General features: G+C 33.1%; 3 protein-coding genes and 1 long non-coding RNA gene across 10 annotated transcripts in view; 2 read left to right on the plus strand and 2 right to left on the minus strand.

The window, feature by feature from the left end:
* Tsp26A (Tetraspanin 26A) overlaps positions 1 to 3,860 on the minus strand; it is a 113,644-nt gene extending 109,784 nt beyond the window's left edge. The window contains exon 1 of one of the 3 annotated variants that reach the window (XM_011068214.2): positions 3,246 to 3,860. In XM_011068214.2, coding sequence (XP_011066516.1) covers positions 3,246 to 3,335 — 90 coding nt within the window. In that variant the 5' untranslated portion in view covers positions 3,336 to 3,860. The remainder of the gene's footprint in view (positions 1 to 3,245) is intronic. The other 2 variants (XM_011068213.2, XM_011068212.2) reach the window with 2 other exon arrangements.
* The window catches only part of LOC105153401 (uncharacterized), a 150,100-nt gene extending 142,813 nt beyond the window's left edge, over positions 1 to 7,287 (plus strand). For 3 of the 4 annotated variants that reach the window (XR_015546223.1, XR_847095.2, XR_015546224.1), the window contains one exon: positions 6,544 to 7,287. This is a non-coding gene — a long non-coding RNA (uncharacterized LOC105153401). The remainder of the gene's footprint in view (positions 1 to 6,543) is intronic. The other variant, XR_015546225.1, reaches the window with a different exon arrangement.
* Positions 7,288 to 7,855: 568 nt separating this feature from the next.
* On the plus strand, positions 7,856 to 8,905 carry mRpS24 (mitochondrial ribosomal protein S24). 2 transcript variants are annotated; one of them, XM_011068209.2, is made up of 3 exons: positions 7,856 to 7,989; positions 8,321 to 8,501; positions 8,570 to 8,905. In XM_011068209.2, the coding sequence occupies exons 1-3, from the start codon at positions 7,978 to 7,980 to the stop codon at positions 8,857 to 8,859; spliced, it is 483 nt and encodes a 160-aa protein (XP_011066511.1). In that variant the 5' UTR covers positions 7,856 to 7,977; the 3' UTR covers positions 8,860 to 8,905. The 2 variants fall into 2 exon arrangements, with proteins under 2 accessions (XP_011066511.1, XP_011066510.1); XM_011068208.2 differs by lacking the exon at positions 7,856 to 7,989 and adding an exon at positions 7,996 to 8,149.
* Positions 8,906 to 9,181: 276 nt separating this feature from the next.
* Positions 9,182 to 17,001, minus strand: part of twin (CCR4-NOT transcription complex subunit 6-like twin) — a 292,189-nt gene continuing 284,369 nt past the window's right edge. The window contains exon 8 of the mRNA XM_087409740.1: positions 9,182 to 16,947. Within this exon, the coding sequence (XP_087265866.1) occupies positions 16,871 to 16,947 (77 nt within the window). The 3' untranslated portion in view covers positions 9,182 to 16,870. The remainder of the gene's footprint in view (positions 16,948 to 17,001) is intronic.

Genomic DNA, 17,001 nt, shown 5'->3' on the forward strand with positions numbered 1-17,001 from the left:
GAAAGCATATAATAAGGTTTACGCAAGTCTCGTCGAGAAATAGGATTCGCTCCGGAAATCCAAGCGACGGGCTCGAGACTGGCCTATTTTACGGCACGTAAATCAATTCGCAAACGTGGTAACGCGCGTCGCACGGATCCCCTGTGTCGTAACGCGCGTACGTGAAATAAAATTACGATTTGTGTAAACGGAGCGTGCGGTCGCGCAGCGTGGCGATTATTGTTGATCTATCGCGACTGTCCGTCGCGATCGCGTTATCCACCGGCGGGGGTGACAGCCGTTCGATCAAATGGAACCTAAATCAAAGGAGAACGCAAACGGTATCCCGCAAAAGGAATCTTGAATCTGTTTGACGAGAAACCGACTCATACCATCCCCTTTAAACGTGAGAACGTCGTGTGTGTGCCATCAATATGCATCGATTCACGCATTTTTTTCTGCGAAAAATCGTTCGCGTCTTTAAAGCGTTCGCGTCTATAACGAGATTGTAAGGCGTAAAACTTAAGCTTTAAACCGTGAGAAATTGATCTATCATAGTCGATCGTTCTTTTCACATTCTACTATGAGTCAATTTTTACGGTTGGCTCAAAGTTTAGTTTTACGTCTTTAAATCTCATTGTAGACGCTGTTTTGTTCGTTATTCCTCCGATTTTAATCCTTTAGCTTTAAGCTTTAAGCCGTGAGAAATTGATCTATCATAGTCGATCATTCTTCTCACATTTTACTATGAGTCAATTTTTACGGTTGGCTCAAAGTTTAGTTTTACGTCTTTAAATCTCATTGTAGACGCTGCTTTGTTCGTTGTTCCTCCGATTTTAATCCTTCAAGTGATTTTTTACATCTCTGTGAGTTTCTTTAATAATGATAAATTATAATAATAATTATAAATGATAGCAATTATACGAGTAAGTAGGTTTAAGTAAAACTAGGAATATATAATATGAAACAGAAATACTGCTTCACTCTGGAATTGAAACCGTAAATATACATTTGTACTACTCAAAGATTAATGGACAAATCAACAATTCGAGTACGTTGAATCGCGTGGTTACGGCGCGATAGCACAAAGTAGATTCCAACTAAAATCGCAGTAAATGAAGAAAAAAAAAAGAGAATGGAAACCTTATTTTATGTTTTTTTTTTTTTAAGTTTTCGAATGCTCTTTGTTGAACCGAGACAAATTCTCCTTCTACCTTTTGTAATTAATGCACACCGCGCTCGTTGGAACAATATGCAGACCGTAACGTAACACGTGCACCGTTGCACAGCGCCGTCGCGGTCCTCGCAATTGGGACACCTCGCAGCGCGCGCGAGCTGCATTGCGGGTCGTCCGCGGCGTTTTCCCTGCAAAAATGCAACATCGCGACCCGCAAATTTCCCTGCCGACAAACAAGTTTATCACCATTGAAAAAAAAAAAAAATCGATTCTCTGAAGCACCGTTTCGCTTTTACCCAAAAGCTTCACGGTAAATTCGAACGATGTCCAAAATGCCCATATTTACACCTCGTGTTTAATCGGTGATTCACTAATTGTGATCATCATTGTACGTTAAGTCGATACGAAGAGTATGTTTTTTTCGAATCGAAGATTAAACAACTATTGAGCGTAAAAAAAAAAGCGGATTTGTTATGATCAGGATAAATTTGTAAGTAAGATTATTAAGATCCAATAAACCTAGTATCTTAAATTACAAATTTAATTAAGTCTAATTAGTATTTATTAATTTAGCACAAGTTTACTCTGACCATAATAAAACAGTTTTGTTGAATACTAAACAGTTCCGTAATTTGTAATTTAAGATATAATTAGATTTAATTTATTTTTGTATTTGTTACAAAAGGATTTATTTCAATATTGAGTTTCGTTCATTAACAATAATAGGACAAACCGTAAATTATCGATCGATTCTAGTAATATTTCAATTTCAGATTTAATCTTTACGTGTCTATATATCAGATGTAAAAGTTGAATAATTTAACATGATAAAAGTTACGTTTCTTATAGGTATCTGTTGATAATAACAAGAGCTTTAGTTATAAGATATCAATAATTGATATCTGTCTAATTGTCCAATAATGTTTTACGTGGAAACTCTTCGACTGACGTGACAAATGTAATCGCATTCTAACGAGATTCTATTGTGAAAAAGAAAAGACCTTTACGAAGGGACGGAAGAACGAAACGAGTGCTTCGCGCGTCACTGACTTTGCCATTTAACATCATTAAGATAAGAAAGCACAAAGGACGACGACGCATAGTGAATCAAGAGACAAGTAGTATTTTAGTCAAGATTTCGTAAATGTGCTTACGCAAGACTAGTCTGTATTTTATCCTTGAATGTGTATATAGTGTGTAGCCATGATCCATAAACATTTTCAAACAACATATGAGCGTCATTTAACAAACAACGCGATACACTTCATTTGAACGTGAAAAAGGACTCGGATGCAACGCGACAGTAAACTCTCATTGCGATGCAAACAAAAGCGAGCGGAAGGTAACGCAAATTTTACTCCATCTTTAAAACATATATTGTTCGCTCGCGTTACACTTTTCGCACAAGCACACAGAAAATTAACAATGACTTTGTAAAGCGCGAAACCTGTATAAATTAAAAGGAACTCCATTACATAGAAACTACTACGTTTACTGAACTGTTTACAACTACCAAATCTTGCTTCTGGCTCTATGCCATTTTTTTAATGAAGTTATAACCTTTTTAAAATTAATGTTTGATAATTTCTAGAACGTAACATCCAAAAATATCATAAATTTTTTTAAGCTAACGAGATTTTATGTTAAAACTGTCTTATCCAGATTTCATTCATCAAGAATAATATCGTTTCGTTAAAAGACAATATTCTCCAATTCTTTTTAAAGACGATATTCAAATATCCCTCGGCAGTAATGTGTTCGAGATGTGTCCAGACGTAACATCCGGAATCTACCTGCGGGCAACGTCCGTAACGGGTAAAGTCTGGGAAAAGTCTGTTCGAAAGATCTGTTTGGAAGTAATGACCAGAATTTCTTTAGGATAAAACTCAAAGTTTCTTCAGTTTTAAATGGCTGATGAAGTTATGTGCCTTGCGAAGTTCTAACTTGCTATCTGAGAGTTTTCAGTGACGAGACATGCAAATTTTTTTTTTGTCTCGGAGATGACGGATCGTCGCCTCCGGCAAGGTGACATCCGAAATCTCGCAGGTCCTGACTAAAGTGAATGTTGCGACTCTCGCGCGGTACTCACCCAGAACATGACGTTAAATCCAAAGATCACGTACTTGAGGCAGCAGCTCACCTCGCTGGTATCCCTTCGGTACTTCCGCACGGCGGGCATGACTGAGAGACATTTATCTACCGGTCGTGTGAACCCCACGCATATGTGCCACACAGACACAACACACCGAGCGGATGTACACGCGTGCGACGAACGGTGGTGGACGGGGGGGGGGAGGGAGGGAGGATAGCGGGGAGAGCGCCGGGGCAATACACTGTATAATTCACATACAACCGGGGGACAACAGAACACCTTCGAGCCCGATCACGAGAGCGACGACATGACTAAGCGAGGTGGTATGCGGTGGTTTGCGATAAGGGGGCAAACACTCTTTCAGCCTATTTTTCTCTTCGTCGAAAACGCCTGCCTCCTTAAGAATCGCCCACGCGCTCTTTCTCTCGCTCTCGATTTCGCGACCTCTTTTTCTCTAACCCTTTTTCTCTCAGAGACTCTTCGGTTGATCAGCTGATCACAGTATCGCACCGTACCGGAATTACGACTACCGCCATTGTCACGTCACGGCGCGTACTGCTCGCAGCCGGATCAACGAGACTGCCAGCAAGTCGTGACCACCGCCTGCCCCCGCGCTGCACATTGCGCGCTCCGCCACCCCCATGCGTCATCCCCCTCCCTTTGGACATTTGCTTCTCCTCCGTCGCTCGGACACCTCGCGCTCCCACCTTCGGACGATCCCGTCGGTTCCTCTCTCTCTTTCCTTCTTCCTATCGCGATTCTCCTCCGTGCGATTGACCCCCCACTCGGTTCGCCACCCTCCCCCTACCCAGCAGTTCGCCCCTCTCTATCCATCGCTCCCTCTCCCAGGGCCGGCACTAGATGTTTATGGAAAAAGCACGTGTTTGACTTTGTTACAAAGCTTATTTTGGTTTGCAAATATGGTAGGTACATACAAATGGTATTAAAAGGTATTTAAAAATTAAATTTATTTCATTTGTATTCATTCGTTATTTTGTCAACGTGAGAAACTAAAAATAAGTTTATAGAATAGATAATAAATCAGACGATAGATAATAAATTTCTTAGATAATAAATTTCTAATAAATTTAGAAATTGAAAGTAGAAATATAATAATGATTGTGCAGCAATTTTTTTGTTTTATTTTTTATTGAAAGGACATTCGCAATAATGTATTGGATAGTAAATACATAATATTTTGTCGATGGAAATTCCTTCACACTCAAATCGTAAATATCGTAATAAAATAAAATATCTGTTTTAAATCCATAAAACAGATTGGAGCATTAAAATATGAAAAAACCTGCTTGATAAAAATATCTGCTTTCAAAATGGAAAGAAGAGAGCCGGTCCTGTTGTCTCCCTTATATTCCGTCTCATTTCCTCTATTTCTCTTGTCCTTCCTGTCACTCGGTGGCCTTCTGCTTCTTTCTCTCCTCACTTTTCCCTCCCAACTACATTCTTCGTTGTTTTTCTGTTTCCTTTCTCATTCCATCTCTTTGCTCTTCTTCTCCCTCACGCATCTCTTCCGCTCTCTTTATCGTTTGACATTCTTTCTCCCATTTTTAAGATCTCCATTAATGTCCTTTTGCGCGTTTACACGATGCGTTTCTTCGTGATTTTGAACTGTTTTGTTTTTCTTGCGTCATTTTTACAATCTCCGAGTATATAAACACTGAGTTTGCGATCCGATTGAGATCAGACGGCATAAAAATCTTCTTTGTGCTACATACGATTGTCCATTTTTTATACGCAGTTCTGTTCTTCATTGATTTATTATGAATTTGTATGTTTTTTAATACAATATATCTCTTTTTCTACTCAAGTTCTCGATATTTTATGTGAAATAATCTTACATTTATCTTTCTGTGTAAGTAAAAAATTAAAAATTTCTGTTTTATTTACATAATAGTTAAATGTCTAACATTAAATGTAATATTGTAAGGTCTCGTAATATATTTTTTGTCCTCGTACGCAGTAGCGTGACAGCTCGTCTTTAGGACATTACGTGAGCAATTTTATCAGAGTGATCGCCTTGTGTTAATGATGATGAATTAACTTATATCGTTCTATCTTACTTAAGTCAACGCGAAACAACTACAGTTATTAAAGCTAACAATATCTATTTTCAACGTTCAACGATCGCGGTTGTTAAAAATCGTTCCTCTTCTTACACTGAAATATGATACATATATATTTTTCATTTCATTCACGAATCATCGAAGCTATTTTTACGCAGCAGAATTAAAGAAGAAATAAAAATAATTTAATTACCAAGATAAAAAAAGAGGAAAGATGAATTATATATGTCATGTGTACTAGTCGTAATGTATATTAATTAATAAACTCTCATTTCCCTTCTCTCCTTTATTTTAAAGAATTAAGAATTAAATAGGAAAATGGTTGTTTCACAAAATTAAAATGCGTTTGACAAAAGTATGTTAATAATTTCTACAAAATTCTCACGTACACGCACATATATCATATCTTGGATGAAAAAAATATCAATAACGAATATCTTAGGGTCATCCTAGAATTGTGTGTGTACCTTCGGCCCCCATCTCTCCATTCTCAGCACAATATTTCATGTTTCCACGACACGTTCCACTCTACTTTAGTCTTCTATCCTCATCGCTCTTCGTATAAGATCACAGTATCCTGTCTTTCTCTCTCTTTCTAACCACGCAATGCCGCCCACTTTTCCCTTCAAGCTCCTCTCTCTCTCTCCATCCCTTCTCCTCCCCTCATCTTCTGGTACGCGTGCAACTACCTGCTGTTCACGAATACGCACATGCGCCCGTTGACGCTTCTGAAGGGGAGGCTATAGACGCCGATGAACCCCTTCTTTCGAAATTTATTTCATAAGTATGAACAAAATCTCCCCGAAATCTCTTAAAACATGCATTTCTTACTCTAATATAATTTTCAACACACGCATATTCACGCGTTATGCAACTAAATAATTAATTTACACGTGTATCTTATTATTATATTTCTAATATTTATATATATTTATTAGGTGTTGGAATTAATTCGTAGCGTTTTTTAATGAAAGAATGTTATTTATTTCACATGAGCATTAAAAAATACATTAATGAAAGTACTTCCCATCACTTGTAAAACGCTACGAATTAATTCCAACACCTAATAATATTTATCAAAGCCATCGACTTTTCTTCATCATGGCGGGAAATTTTTGTAAGTATATTTACGAAGAATATGATATAATTTTATTATTGTATTTTCCAAGAAATTTAATCTTTATAGTAATGATCTTTTATATTGTATTTTTTAGATGCGTCCCTGCGCTCGAGGAATGATCTGACAATCGCAGCCATGCAGTTTCTCATCCTGTTCTCCAGCCGACTCAGTGTGTTTCGCTGCAGCATTATTTCGGGAGGCGAATAGGGGTAGGTGGGAAGGAACGAGCGAGGGATGGGATTCTTTGTTACTTTGTGAAATCGCCTAAGCCATTAAGAGGGAAAAACGTCGAAGAAGTGCTTGTTCCTCACGGAGAATGAAACCAAAAGCCAATCGCCGATTTATCTCCCTCGTTCTAGATTCCATCTTAAGAATATAACTTGTCCGCATTGCCGAGCGCTTGTAGTTGTAAATTGTACAGTGATTATTTGTGAAGACTGACGGACGAGTTGTAGTAGTACAGTTAATTTATCCTGCTTCCTTTTGGATATAGTTTTCTTCAATGCAAGCGAAAGAGAGAAAATAATAAATAAAGCTGAGATCTCTCCTGAATGCTAAGAAATCTTGGATTCGTAGCGAAAAAAGCATTAAATGAAATTTAATTTTAATCCAGAATCACTTATTAATATTTTTTAATGTACGATCTATTATTTGTGTTAGCGATGTATCGATGTATGTCAAGTGTAAAGCTGTCAAAAACAGCTGTTTTACAATGTCAAGTTAATTTCTAGAATATAAAAGCCAATTGATACACGAGTATCTAGATAGAATGTAACATACATCATATGTATGTACCAAAGAGAGAGTAGTCATGTTCGTGTTTTTGGAGAGACCTTTAAAGTCACTAAATATATTAGGTCATTTAAAAAGTATCCGCGGTTTTTTGTTCAATTTTTGAATGAAAAAACCGCGGATACTTTTTAAATGACCCAATATATCTGATCTAAAGAAATTATATTTTTTTAGGTATATATATAGGTATATATAATATATATATATATATATTAGGTGTTGGAATTAATTCGTAGCGTTTTTTAATGAAAGAATGTTATTTATTTCACATGAGCATTAAAAAATACATTAATGAAAGTACTTCCCATCACTTGTAAAACGCTACGAATTAATTCCAACACCTAATATATATATATATAGTCAATATATGTAAATATAATAAATTAGATTTTTATTGCATAAATCAAATTTTACAATAATTCTCAATATTTATATTATAATTCTGCACACCATAATAATTTTTAACATGATATCACGATTGTATTATAATTTAATTGTTAATGCATTCAATTATATTTTAATAATAAGTAAATATAGCAAAATATATATTTAGTGATTTTAAAAATCTGTATTCAGCATTAGCTGCATTCAGCAGATAGCACCTCTACGTGCACAAAACGTGAACGTGAACTATATAGCTATGTAGTCATATCCACGAATACTTTTGATGGATAACATACTAGATATCTACTAGTGGCAGTGTAGTGGCGACTGGCGGAGTCGGTTAGAATGTCAGATGGCGATGTTGGTAATGCTAATTGTGACGTTAACTTCAGTTATGTTGGTTATGTTATTGTAACATCGGAGTAAGCTGGAATAAACGAAGTAGATTATTTTATAACAAATTAATCGAAATTTGAAGTAAAAAATTGCGTGGCAAGATGGTTTTACTGGAACATATGAGAAATGTATTAAGTTTTACCTCCACAAGTAGTTGTAGTCAACTAACTGACGAATTTTTCTGAGATAACCTCTCTTTAAGTTTTTCATCAGTATAAATATCAAAATTTTTTGTTAAAAACTACATTTGTACGAAAATCATGTATGATAATAATAATTTTACTACTATTGGTCCTCAGATATTACCGGCTGTGCAACAGACATTTATGCAAAGGTATTTTCATACGAGTACAATAGTCAGTAAAGTGCAATCTGGACGCTACAAAATCACAATCAACAAAAACAAACCATTAACATATGAAATGGCAAATCCGCCTCATTACATCGCTCATAGAAAATCTTGGAACTCTTGGAACACCTGTATGTTTCTTTTTTAATGAGAAATGTATGTTTGGTTCCTTGTAATTTTATAGCATTAATTTTTTCAGCGAATATAAAGGATGGTAATAGACCTTCTGAGACAGCTTTAGAAGATATGTTTATTCGACAGTTTATGTGGGGAACATGGCCTAATTTATTTGCAAGTGAAATTATTATTAAGCGGCAACACAATATTATTAGGATAGCTGGAATCATCACTCGTACTTTAATACCTTACAAGATATATTTCTTAACTGGCTATACCGAGGAACTTTTGAGTTATTGGCTTCAGTGTCCCGTTAAAGTGGAATTAGTCACGATTGATAATAAGAAAGAAATGATATTTAAATATGTATAGAAACTCAATATATGTAAATACAATAAATTAGATTTTTATTAATAAACCAGAATTTATAATAATCCCAATGTTTATATTATAATCGATTCTGTGTGACAATAATTTTTTAATATGATATGATGACTATACTATAATTTAATTGTTCAATTAATTACAGTAATTATAATACAATATTTGAGAAATATAAATCTATACAAAATAAATAAATAATTAATTAATTAATAATAATAAATTAATTAAATTGTGAATAAAATTAAATAAAATTAGTGTTGCGCAGCTCGTTATTTTTTTTGCAAAGGTGTAGTAAAAAAATTGCAAAAACTTTATTTTTATTTCTTGCATGTCATCCATTTATTTTGCATTACTTATAATAAATCGTTACATTCGATCATGACTCAAACGCAGCCCATATACAATCATTGCATCTTTATGATAAAAGAGAAATCATACATCATACCACAAAAGGGTTACTCAAGTAAAACTAAAAAGGATATTCAAGAGCAGACAGAGCATTCAAACGTGACATAGTATAATAATGTTACATATTTTTCTACTAGAGACCACATTCTCTTTCCTTCGTTACATGCCTTTACAACTCTTATGTATTCATTCGGCGTTCGATCAGGATCGTGTAGCTTTCTCCTGCTGCATTTGTACTCTTATTTGCTTCTCATTGAGTATTAATATTCTACATGAATGTTTGTGTAAAGAAGAATACTATTACTTGATATCCATTTTATATTTGTCCTGATTAATCGAATTATTACAAATAATTATATATTAATTAACTGAATGTTATTGTGTAAAAAACCGTGTAGTGTGCGTATGTTAATGTTAATGTGACGATGTAATCACAGAACTGTCTCACATTAAATATGCTTAAGACGTAATCGCTTTCTCGTACATTATTCTGAAATATCGACAAAACGAATTAATACATTATTTTATAAGTAACTATCGTACTACATATAAATTAAACATATTACATATATTATTTACAATATAACTTATAAAATAACGCGATATGAATTTAATTCGAAATATTTTTATGTACATAATAATTGTTTTTTTGCCAATTAAAGCTTTACTTCGTACGAGGATCAAGTAATAAGTCTTCTGGCAGATGAGAAATTTTTTATACGAATGGTATTCTCGGAAAAGAGAGAACTTACACGAAACCTGATTGACATCACGAATTTTTAAGCGCAAAGATGTAATTGATTTTATATGATGGACGCAACAATAGTGTTCCAATATCTACGAATTTTTTGATCGCTCTTTTTATAAAAGTACAGGCTGAAATGTGCTGTGCTCGTCTTATCCTTTTTTTCATATTCTAATACAACCCAGAAAACAATATGTCCAAAATGCGGACATAAGACATCCATGAAGATATCATCAAGGTGTCTTTTAGATATCATGTCATAAAAATATCTTCAAGATGTCTGTAAGACGTCTTATGTCGCTTTTTTTATGTTGTCTGGGAACTTAATATTCTTAACTATGGAAGTCAAATTTTGACGCTATATCGTAATACTATTATAGAATAATAACTTTCTAATTCAATGCATTTTTAAGTAAAAAATGTAACATTTAATGTAGGACCATACATGTTTTATTGCTTATAATAGAATATACACTAAAAATTTCCGGATATTAATTAAATATAAATAAACTTTAAACAAAGTTATTAGAGACGGTTCGCTAACAAAAATAAGAAAGAGCATACAGCCACTTACACAAGTTGTTATTCGCACAAATCATATATTTAAAATAAAATTACATGAAATTTAATTTTAAATGTGACTTGTGCGAATAACAACTTGCGTATATGGCTGTATGCTTTTTCTTATTTTTGTTTTAATTAAATATAATTTTAATAATAATATTGGATACTGTAATATTCGATATCAGAGATAATGTTTACTGAATAATGACATAATAATTAACTGTGAAATATATTATAATATTATAACATTAATCATATTATTGTGTATAATAATTAAGAAATTTATAAAATATACAATATACACATATATATTGCATATTATATATTTTATATATTTTTAATTATTACAATATCGTTACTAATAAAAATATATATATAATAATATCATATTATTATATATACTACTTGTATATTAATAATAATATATATAATAATATTGACAGAATTATTTGTAATCATATAATTATATCTTTTTTAATAACCGGAAATTAAAAATAAAGATATAAGAATTTATTTGGGATACTGATTTTGATAAATGTTAGCAAAAACTATTGAATTTATGAGATCGACAATTACGTATTATTCTATGTCAAATTACGCGTACAGCGTCTCTTTTTATGTATTTATATATATTCTTATAAGTCGTTATACGTAATGTGCCCGTGTATGAAGAAAATCGCGGGCACTAATCCTAATTATATCGAAAGTATAGGTAAACACTCCAAAAGCAATAGAACACAGCGTTCACATTGTACAAGACTTTGAAAAAAATCATTATACTTATCGATTCAAGTAAAAATACCTACTTAATATTAAGTAATATCTAAAAAAGAGAGAATTAAGATTTGAACGCGTTACTATAGAAGCTCAGAATATTGAAAATTAATGTATTCAGAGAAACATGTAATGTATTATTTGAGATTTTTTTAGAAGCTTAAATGGTGTTTTCCCTCACTAGCTTGATTTAAAACAATTTAACGGCTTTTTTTAATAATGTATAGATAAAGATTACGTTACTATTATGTTACGCTACTGAGTTTGATGAATCCTTATTAATCGCTTGTTCGCTCAATATTTTGAATATCAGCAATAATACTAAGTCAAATCGACAGTTTCATCGAATCTGGATTCTTAAAGTTTAAATGTAATATAATACTATAAAGCTACTTTATCGTGTGTCTTCGCAAATGCGCCATTGCAATTTCCGAAAATACAGTGTCTCAAAATGCATTATATTCCCGAGATTGGCACCTTGTTTTCTTTTTGCAGAATGGAATGGAAATTTTTGATACTGTTAAAATATTGATGAGAGGATATAATTACTGTCTTTTACGAGATTATATACGACTACACAAATCACAATTCCGTGTACCTTTTGCAAATAAAAATAGAGAGTAAATAGAACAGTACAAGTGTTTCTTATGTGATAAATAATATTTGAAGTAACGTTTTAATAAAATAATAAAATGACGTAAGCTAGCAGTCTATTGCCGACACTATTAAGAGCACTATAAATTTTTTATTGAAAGATCTGTTAAATGATAAAAAGATAGTCTATTACAATTATATCCATTTATTGTCAAGCTTAGAGATAAATATCTTACTCCTCGCTAGTGACGTCATCTATTATCAATTTTATCAAAAAAACAAAATGATATATTATTTATGAACAAATTTAATTTCAGTGATATTGAAATTATTAAAACGAAATATCAATTTACTATTGCAAAATGTTGGGTAAATTTTATGATTTAAAACAACATTAACAAATTGTATTTAATTTATACGGAAAGCAATTAAAAATGTTGTTACGTTAATCTTCTAATTATTTAATTATTTGAAAATATAAAAATAAATCGAACGTGCTGTGATATTTTACAATTCAATTGCCATTACTATCAACTTTATTCTGAGATATATAGATCTATTACGTCTACTTTATATAATACGCGCATTATGTCACGCATTATTCCAGTATATCCTAGAGCTTTGTCATCGGGATCATTAGTATTACGCTCACGAAATTCTACAAAATTTTCGCGAATGACGTTAATAAAAACATATGTACAATTTGATTGACACACATTGATCGTGTTGGAGAGAGAAGAAAACTAAATTCAATCAGGATTCATCAAACCTTCGTTACAGTACATACGGATAATTCCTTTAAAGTGTTGCTATATATATCTTGCAGAAGAAACAAGAGAACACGTTATCCTAATTATAAGATAATGTTATAGCGTAAAATTTTTCTCGCGATTCAAATTCATAGTTAAATGTTCCATTTTTCGCAATGATTTTCGCGTGTCGATCGTGCGTGATAAAATTATTCTTCATATTGAACAATTAACGTTCTGAGAAGGCGATGATTTCAGAAAGCGAAGTAGCACGATATTATTATATCTGTAAAACATGAATTCCACAATGATGGATTCAATAAACTCAGTTGATTACAGATACATTAGTTTCGATGATCGATTCTGGAAAGATGATAGCTGATAAATATAATTAAATATCCCTGGTAAACATAATTACAACATCGTGTAAAGAATTAGATTTACTATCTACATATTTTTATAGATAGACGTCCTTCTCATTCAAGTACAAATCAATTGTACTGTATGTATTAAATGTACTGTATGTATTAAATGTACTGTATGTATTAAATGTACTGTATGTATTAAATATACTGTACTTGTCGCGAGATTTTTTTTTCACGAAAAAAGAAATCGAGTTCTTCAGTTTCTCCTTATGATGTTATTAAATGTTAATTTCAGAGGATCGGCTAAGAATCGTCGTTCTGTAAAATCATCGCGTTCGACGAATGCTACGCGAGTGTTCGTGTTACTTAAGTTAAAGTATATTATCTGAATCATTAATCTTCTTGAGAGCTTCCGTTATTCCAAAGCTAATATATCTGAAATACTATGGCGTAGGCGGCTTCGCGCGACAGCCAAAAATGCATGAGAGCACGTGTGTTTGTGTGTTACCCGACTTGCTTCGCTCTTCCCTATTCACAAAGCAAAAGTATGTGCCGCTGTATATATGCCGTAACCGCACGTTTTTCCTGTTCCTCATCATCTTCCTCTTCTTCCTTTTCTTTTTACGTAAAAGATTTTTTATTATACGTCGGAGACATCGGACTGATCGAACAAAGTCCCCGGCGCTTGTTTTCCCATTCGCATTACAATTAATCGTTACATTTACCCTAAAACGCAAACTGCGCGTATTCACGTATTTAAAAAGAATAGAATAGTGAATCGATACAACGTATACACCACTGTTTTTTTCTGTTTTCTTTTTTCTTTGCTAGAATAGATTAGGAGACAATTACAGAATGATCTTTACGGACGAAGCGATGAAAATACCCATGCAATCTCAAATACTGCTGATAAAATTATGATTTTTCGCGTTACTTCTCACGTTGTATCCTGTAACTGTTGGGGTAATAAATTTTTTTTCAAAGAAATCGCAATTTGTTTCTAATCCGAAGAATTTTCGTGCATTAGTGATCATCAAATTCGCCATAAAAGATTTTTCATTTATCGCAAAGAAAACATAGGTACTTTCATGCTGCAAAATACATTTCCACATTCGATATATTAGTTAAGAGACATTACGAATTGTACTAATTTTCTTTTGCTACGTGATACATCATAATATTAAAAGAGGAGCGAGTTAAAAATGATCATTATCATATTTGTTCGTTTTTCTTTTTATAAGATAGCACAAATTATAAGATTTTTCCAGATATTTTCATCGTTATTATCGGAGAAAAATCCGCCATCTCACCTATTCGTCTTTGTTCCGATGATTTAAAATTAGGCCCAGAGCAGCCGGCAATGGATTTTAATACATCACGTCATTCGCTTACCATGTGAAAACACATGCTTAATACGAAGAAATATACAAATACCAAAGAGATGCCGCCTCTTTTCTCTCATCGAGATAATTATAAACTATAGCGTAATTATCTACTTTATACAACATTTACTACACACATGTCTTTGATAAACTAATCTTTTACTTGTATAATTCAGTTGTTGGAATCCCGAATTAACGCATAAACTAAAAAACTTCACTCTTTCAAATGGAAAATTTATTATGTTCTTAGTCGTCGATTGTGCCGTGTAACGAGATCAATTTACTATACTACAATATTCATAAAATATTTACGAATAATAATTAGGGCCCGAATATTCGTGCGGAGAACCACGCACTTTGTTTATTTTTGAATAAGCTGTGCAAGTCGAAATGTTGTTGTATCTCACATTAGCAAACACGATTTGCGCAACTTGTTTGCGCAACAGTTTTCCGCGCGCACTCCATCATACACGAACGTCCGGGTCCTAATAATAATTTGTGCCGTGAACTTATGTGATCTTTCTGATCGTGTTCAATGTCGTTCACATTGGTAAATTGTTATCCTGCTTGAATCAATGCGACTATAATTACATTGTTTATCGCACATTATAGAAACTTAAAAAATATTTCATGAGATCTGCACACATGTACAATTGATATACGAAAAATTTAAATATGTTTGCATCTTAATGAACAATTTTGAAAAACAAAATTATGAAATAATATACAATGCACGATATTGAATTCTGTAACACAATATTACAGAATATATCAATATATGCATATATTAAATTATTACAAATTATGTATTCTTCAAAGAAAAGAATAAGCTGTGTAATTAATTGCAAAATCCCATCGTCATATTTACAACACATACATGAGAAAAATTATATCTACATGCCTAATACCTAGAAATTAACTATTGCTGCAGGAGATAAAATTAAAGAATAGGTTATATAAATACAGCAATATAAAAAAATCTTCCTTATTTCGATAAAACTTTTAGCGAATCAGTGTATATCTGTGTAAAGTGTTGTAAATACAGATTGCACGTTTTCATTATCATTTGCATTAAATAAATTAATGAAAAATAAAAATTGCAAATGAGGTAAATCCGGAAATAGATATTTAACGTGCAAGTACATTTGCACTGTAATTATGTATTCAAAATATTGCCTATTTTATAATATTGTTAAAAACTGTCTAATAAGATATTTTCTACGATAACTAAAATAATTAGAGCCTACATATTCTTTTTTTTGGTAGCTGCGACTAAAGATAAGCAAGATATCATGCAAATAGAAATGCAGTGGTGGAAAGAACGCGAAGACGTTCGCGCGTGATTATATATAAAAAAAAATTATCTCGTGTTCCTCGGTGGCAACTGAATTAACAAGTAGTAGATTATGATACAGAGCACATATACATTAATCGGACTCAAATGGATACCTAAAGTGCGGGGCGAATGTTGAACTGATCTCACTTGATGTTATGACAGACGTGTGTGATGAACATCATTACATTATATTATACTTACAAATACACCCGCTATATTATCATCTATATATGTTTTCTTGTTCTCCTTATATAACATTACCATATTATATCAATATATACGTGGCCAATAAGAACAGATTTGTACTTGCATTGAAATTGTTTTAAGTCGATCACTCCAATCACTTCGCACAGCCCAGTATAGCATGTATTTCACATCTTTTTTTGTTTTCGTTTCATTTAAAAATACAATTTTTTTCTTTTTTTTTCTCATTGTGTGGATGGCAGCATTCTTATCAAAAGGTTGGCTTGGAGAATGTTGTAATGACATTTAGGAAGGGGCGAAGGGAGATTCCCTTTAAGGTATGTGTCTCTCTCTCTCTCTTTCTCACTTTCTCTCTCTCTCTCTCTCTCTCTCTCTCTCTAGTATACCACTACTAGTTTACTAATAAATGTGTAAATGTGTTTCCAATTGTGTTAAATGTCGATATCACAGAGGCTTCTTGATCGGAATATCGTCGTTTTCATTTTCATTATTTTTTTGTAGGAAAATAGGTATCTACACATATTACGATGGTAAATAGAGAGGTTACAATAATCTTTAGGCATGGGAGTAAGATAGTTCTTAAAAATGCAATACACTATACATGGGCTAGCTAAACGCATTACAACACGGCTCCCTTCACCTGGTCGTTAGAATTGTGTTCGTCGGTATCCCGTCGACAGCGATCGCTGTTGATTGAATGTGCGGCAATGGAGTATTTGTGTGTAACATTCGCTATTATAGTAAGAGTAATGCGAGTGATATTGCTAGAGCCAGAAGTAGAGAAGAAGTGATGCAAATCCTTTTTTTCCCCCCCTTTTTATTTTCGTTATTGATTTTTCGTCTTCTTACGGTTACTTGGGCCTAGATCGCAGCGGCTGCTACCTGCGTGAGATCAAACCGTTGCTTGTTCCTACTGTCGGTGTCATCTCTAACTCCACTAACAGAGGAAAGTGATCTAAAATAAAACAACAAAACGTCAGTGCCATCCTTAGCGGAATATAAGCAATGA

Source organism: Acromyrmex echinatior, chromosome 9 (assembly GCF_024713525.1).
Source record: "Acromyrmex echinatior isolate Ae372 chromosome 9, ASM2471352v2, whole genome shotgun sequence".
In the NCBI taxonomy this organism is placed as follows: domain Eukaryota; kingdom Metazoa; phylum Arthropoda; class Insecta; order Hymenoptera; family Formicidae; genus Acromyrmex; species Acromyrmex echinatior.

Excerpts from the sequence above, each read along its gene's own strand:
- mRpS24 (XM_011068208.2), top strand. The coding sequence starts at position 8,123 with ATGGTTTTACTGGAACATATGAGAAAT. Across the intron at positions 8,150-8,320 it reads TACTGGAACATATGAGAAAT|ATATTACCGGCTGTGCAACA; the intron begins GTATTAAGTTTT and ends ATTGGTCCTCAG. Across the intron at positions 8,502-8,569 it reads TTGGAACTCTTGGAACACCT|CGAATATAAAGGATGGTAAT; the intron begins GTATGTTTCTTT and ends TAATTTTTTCAG.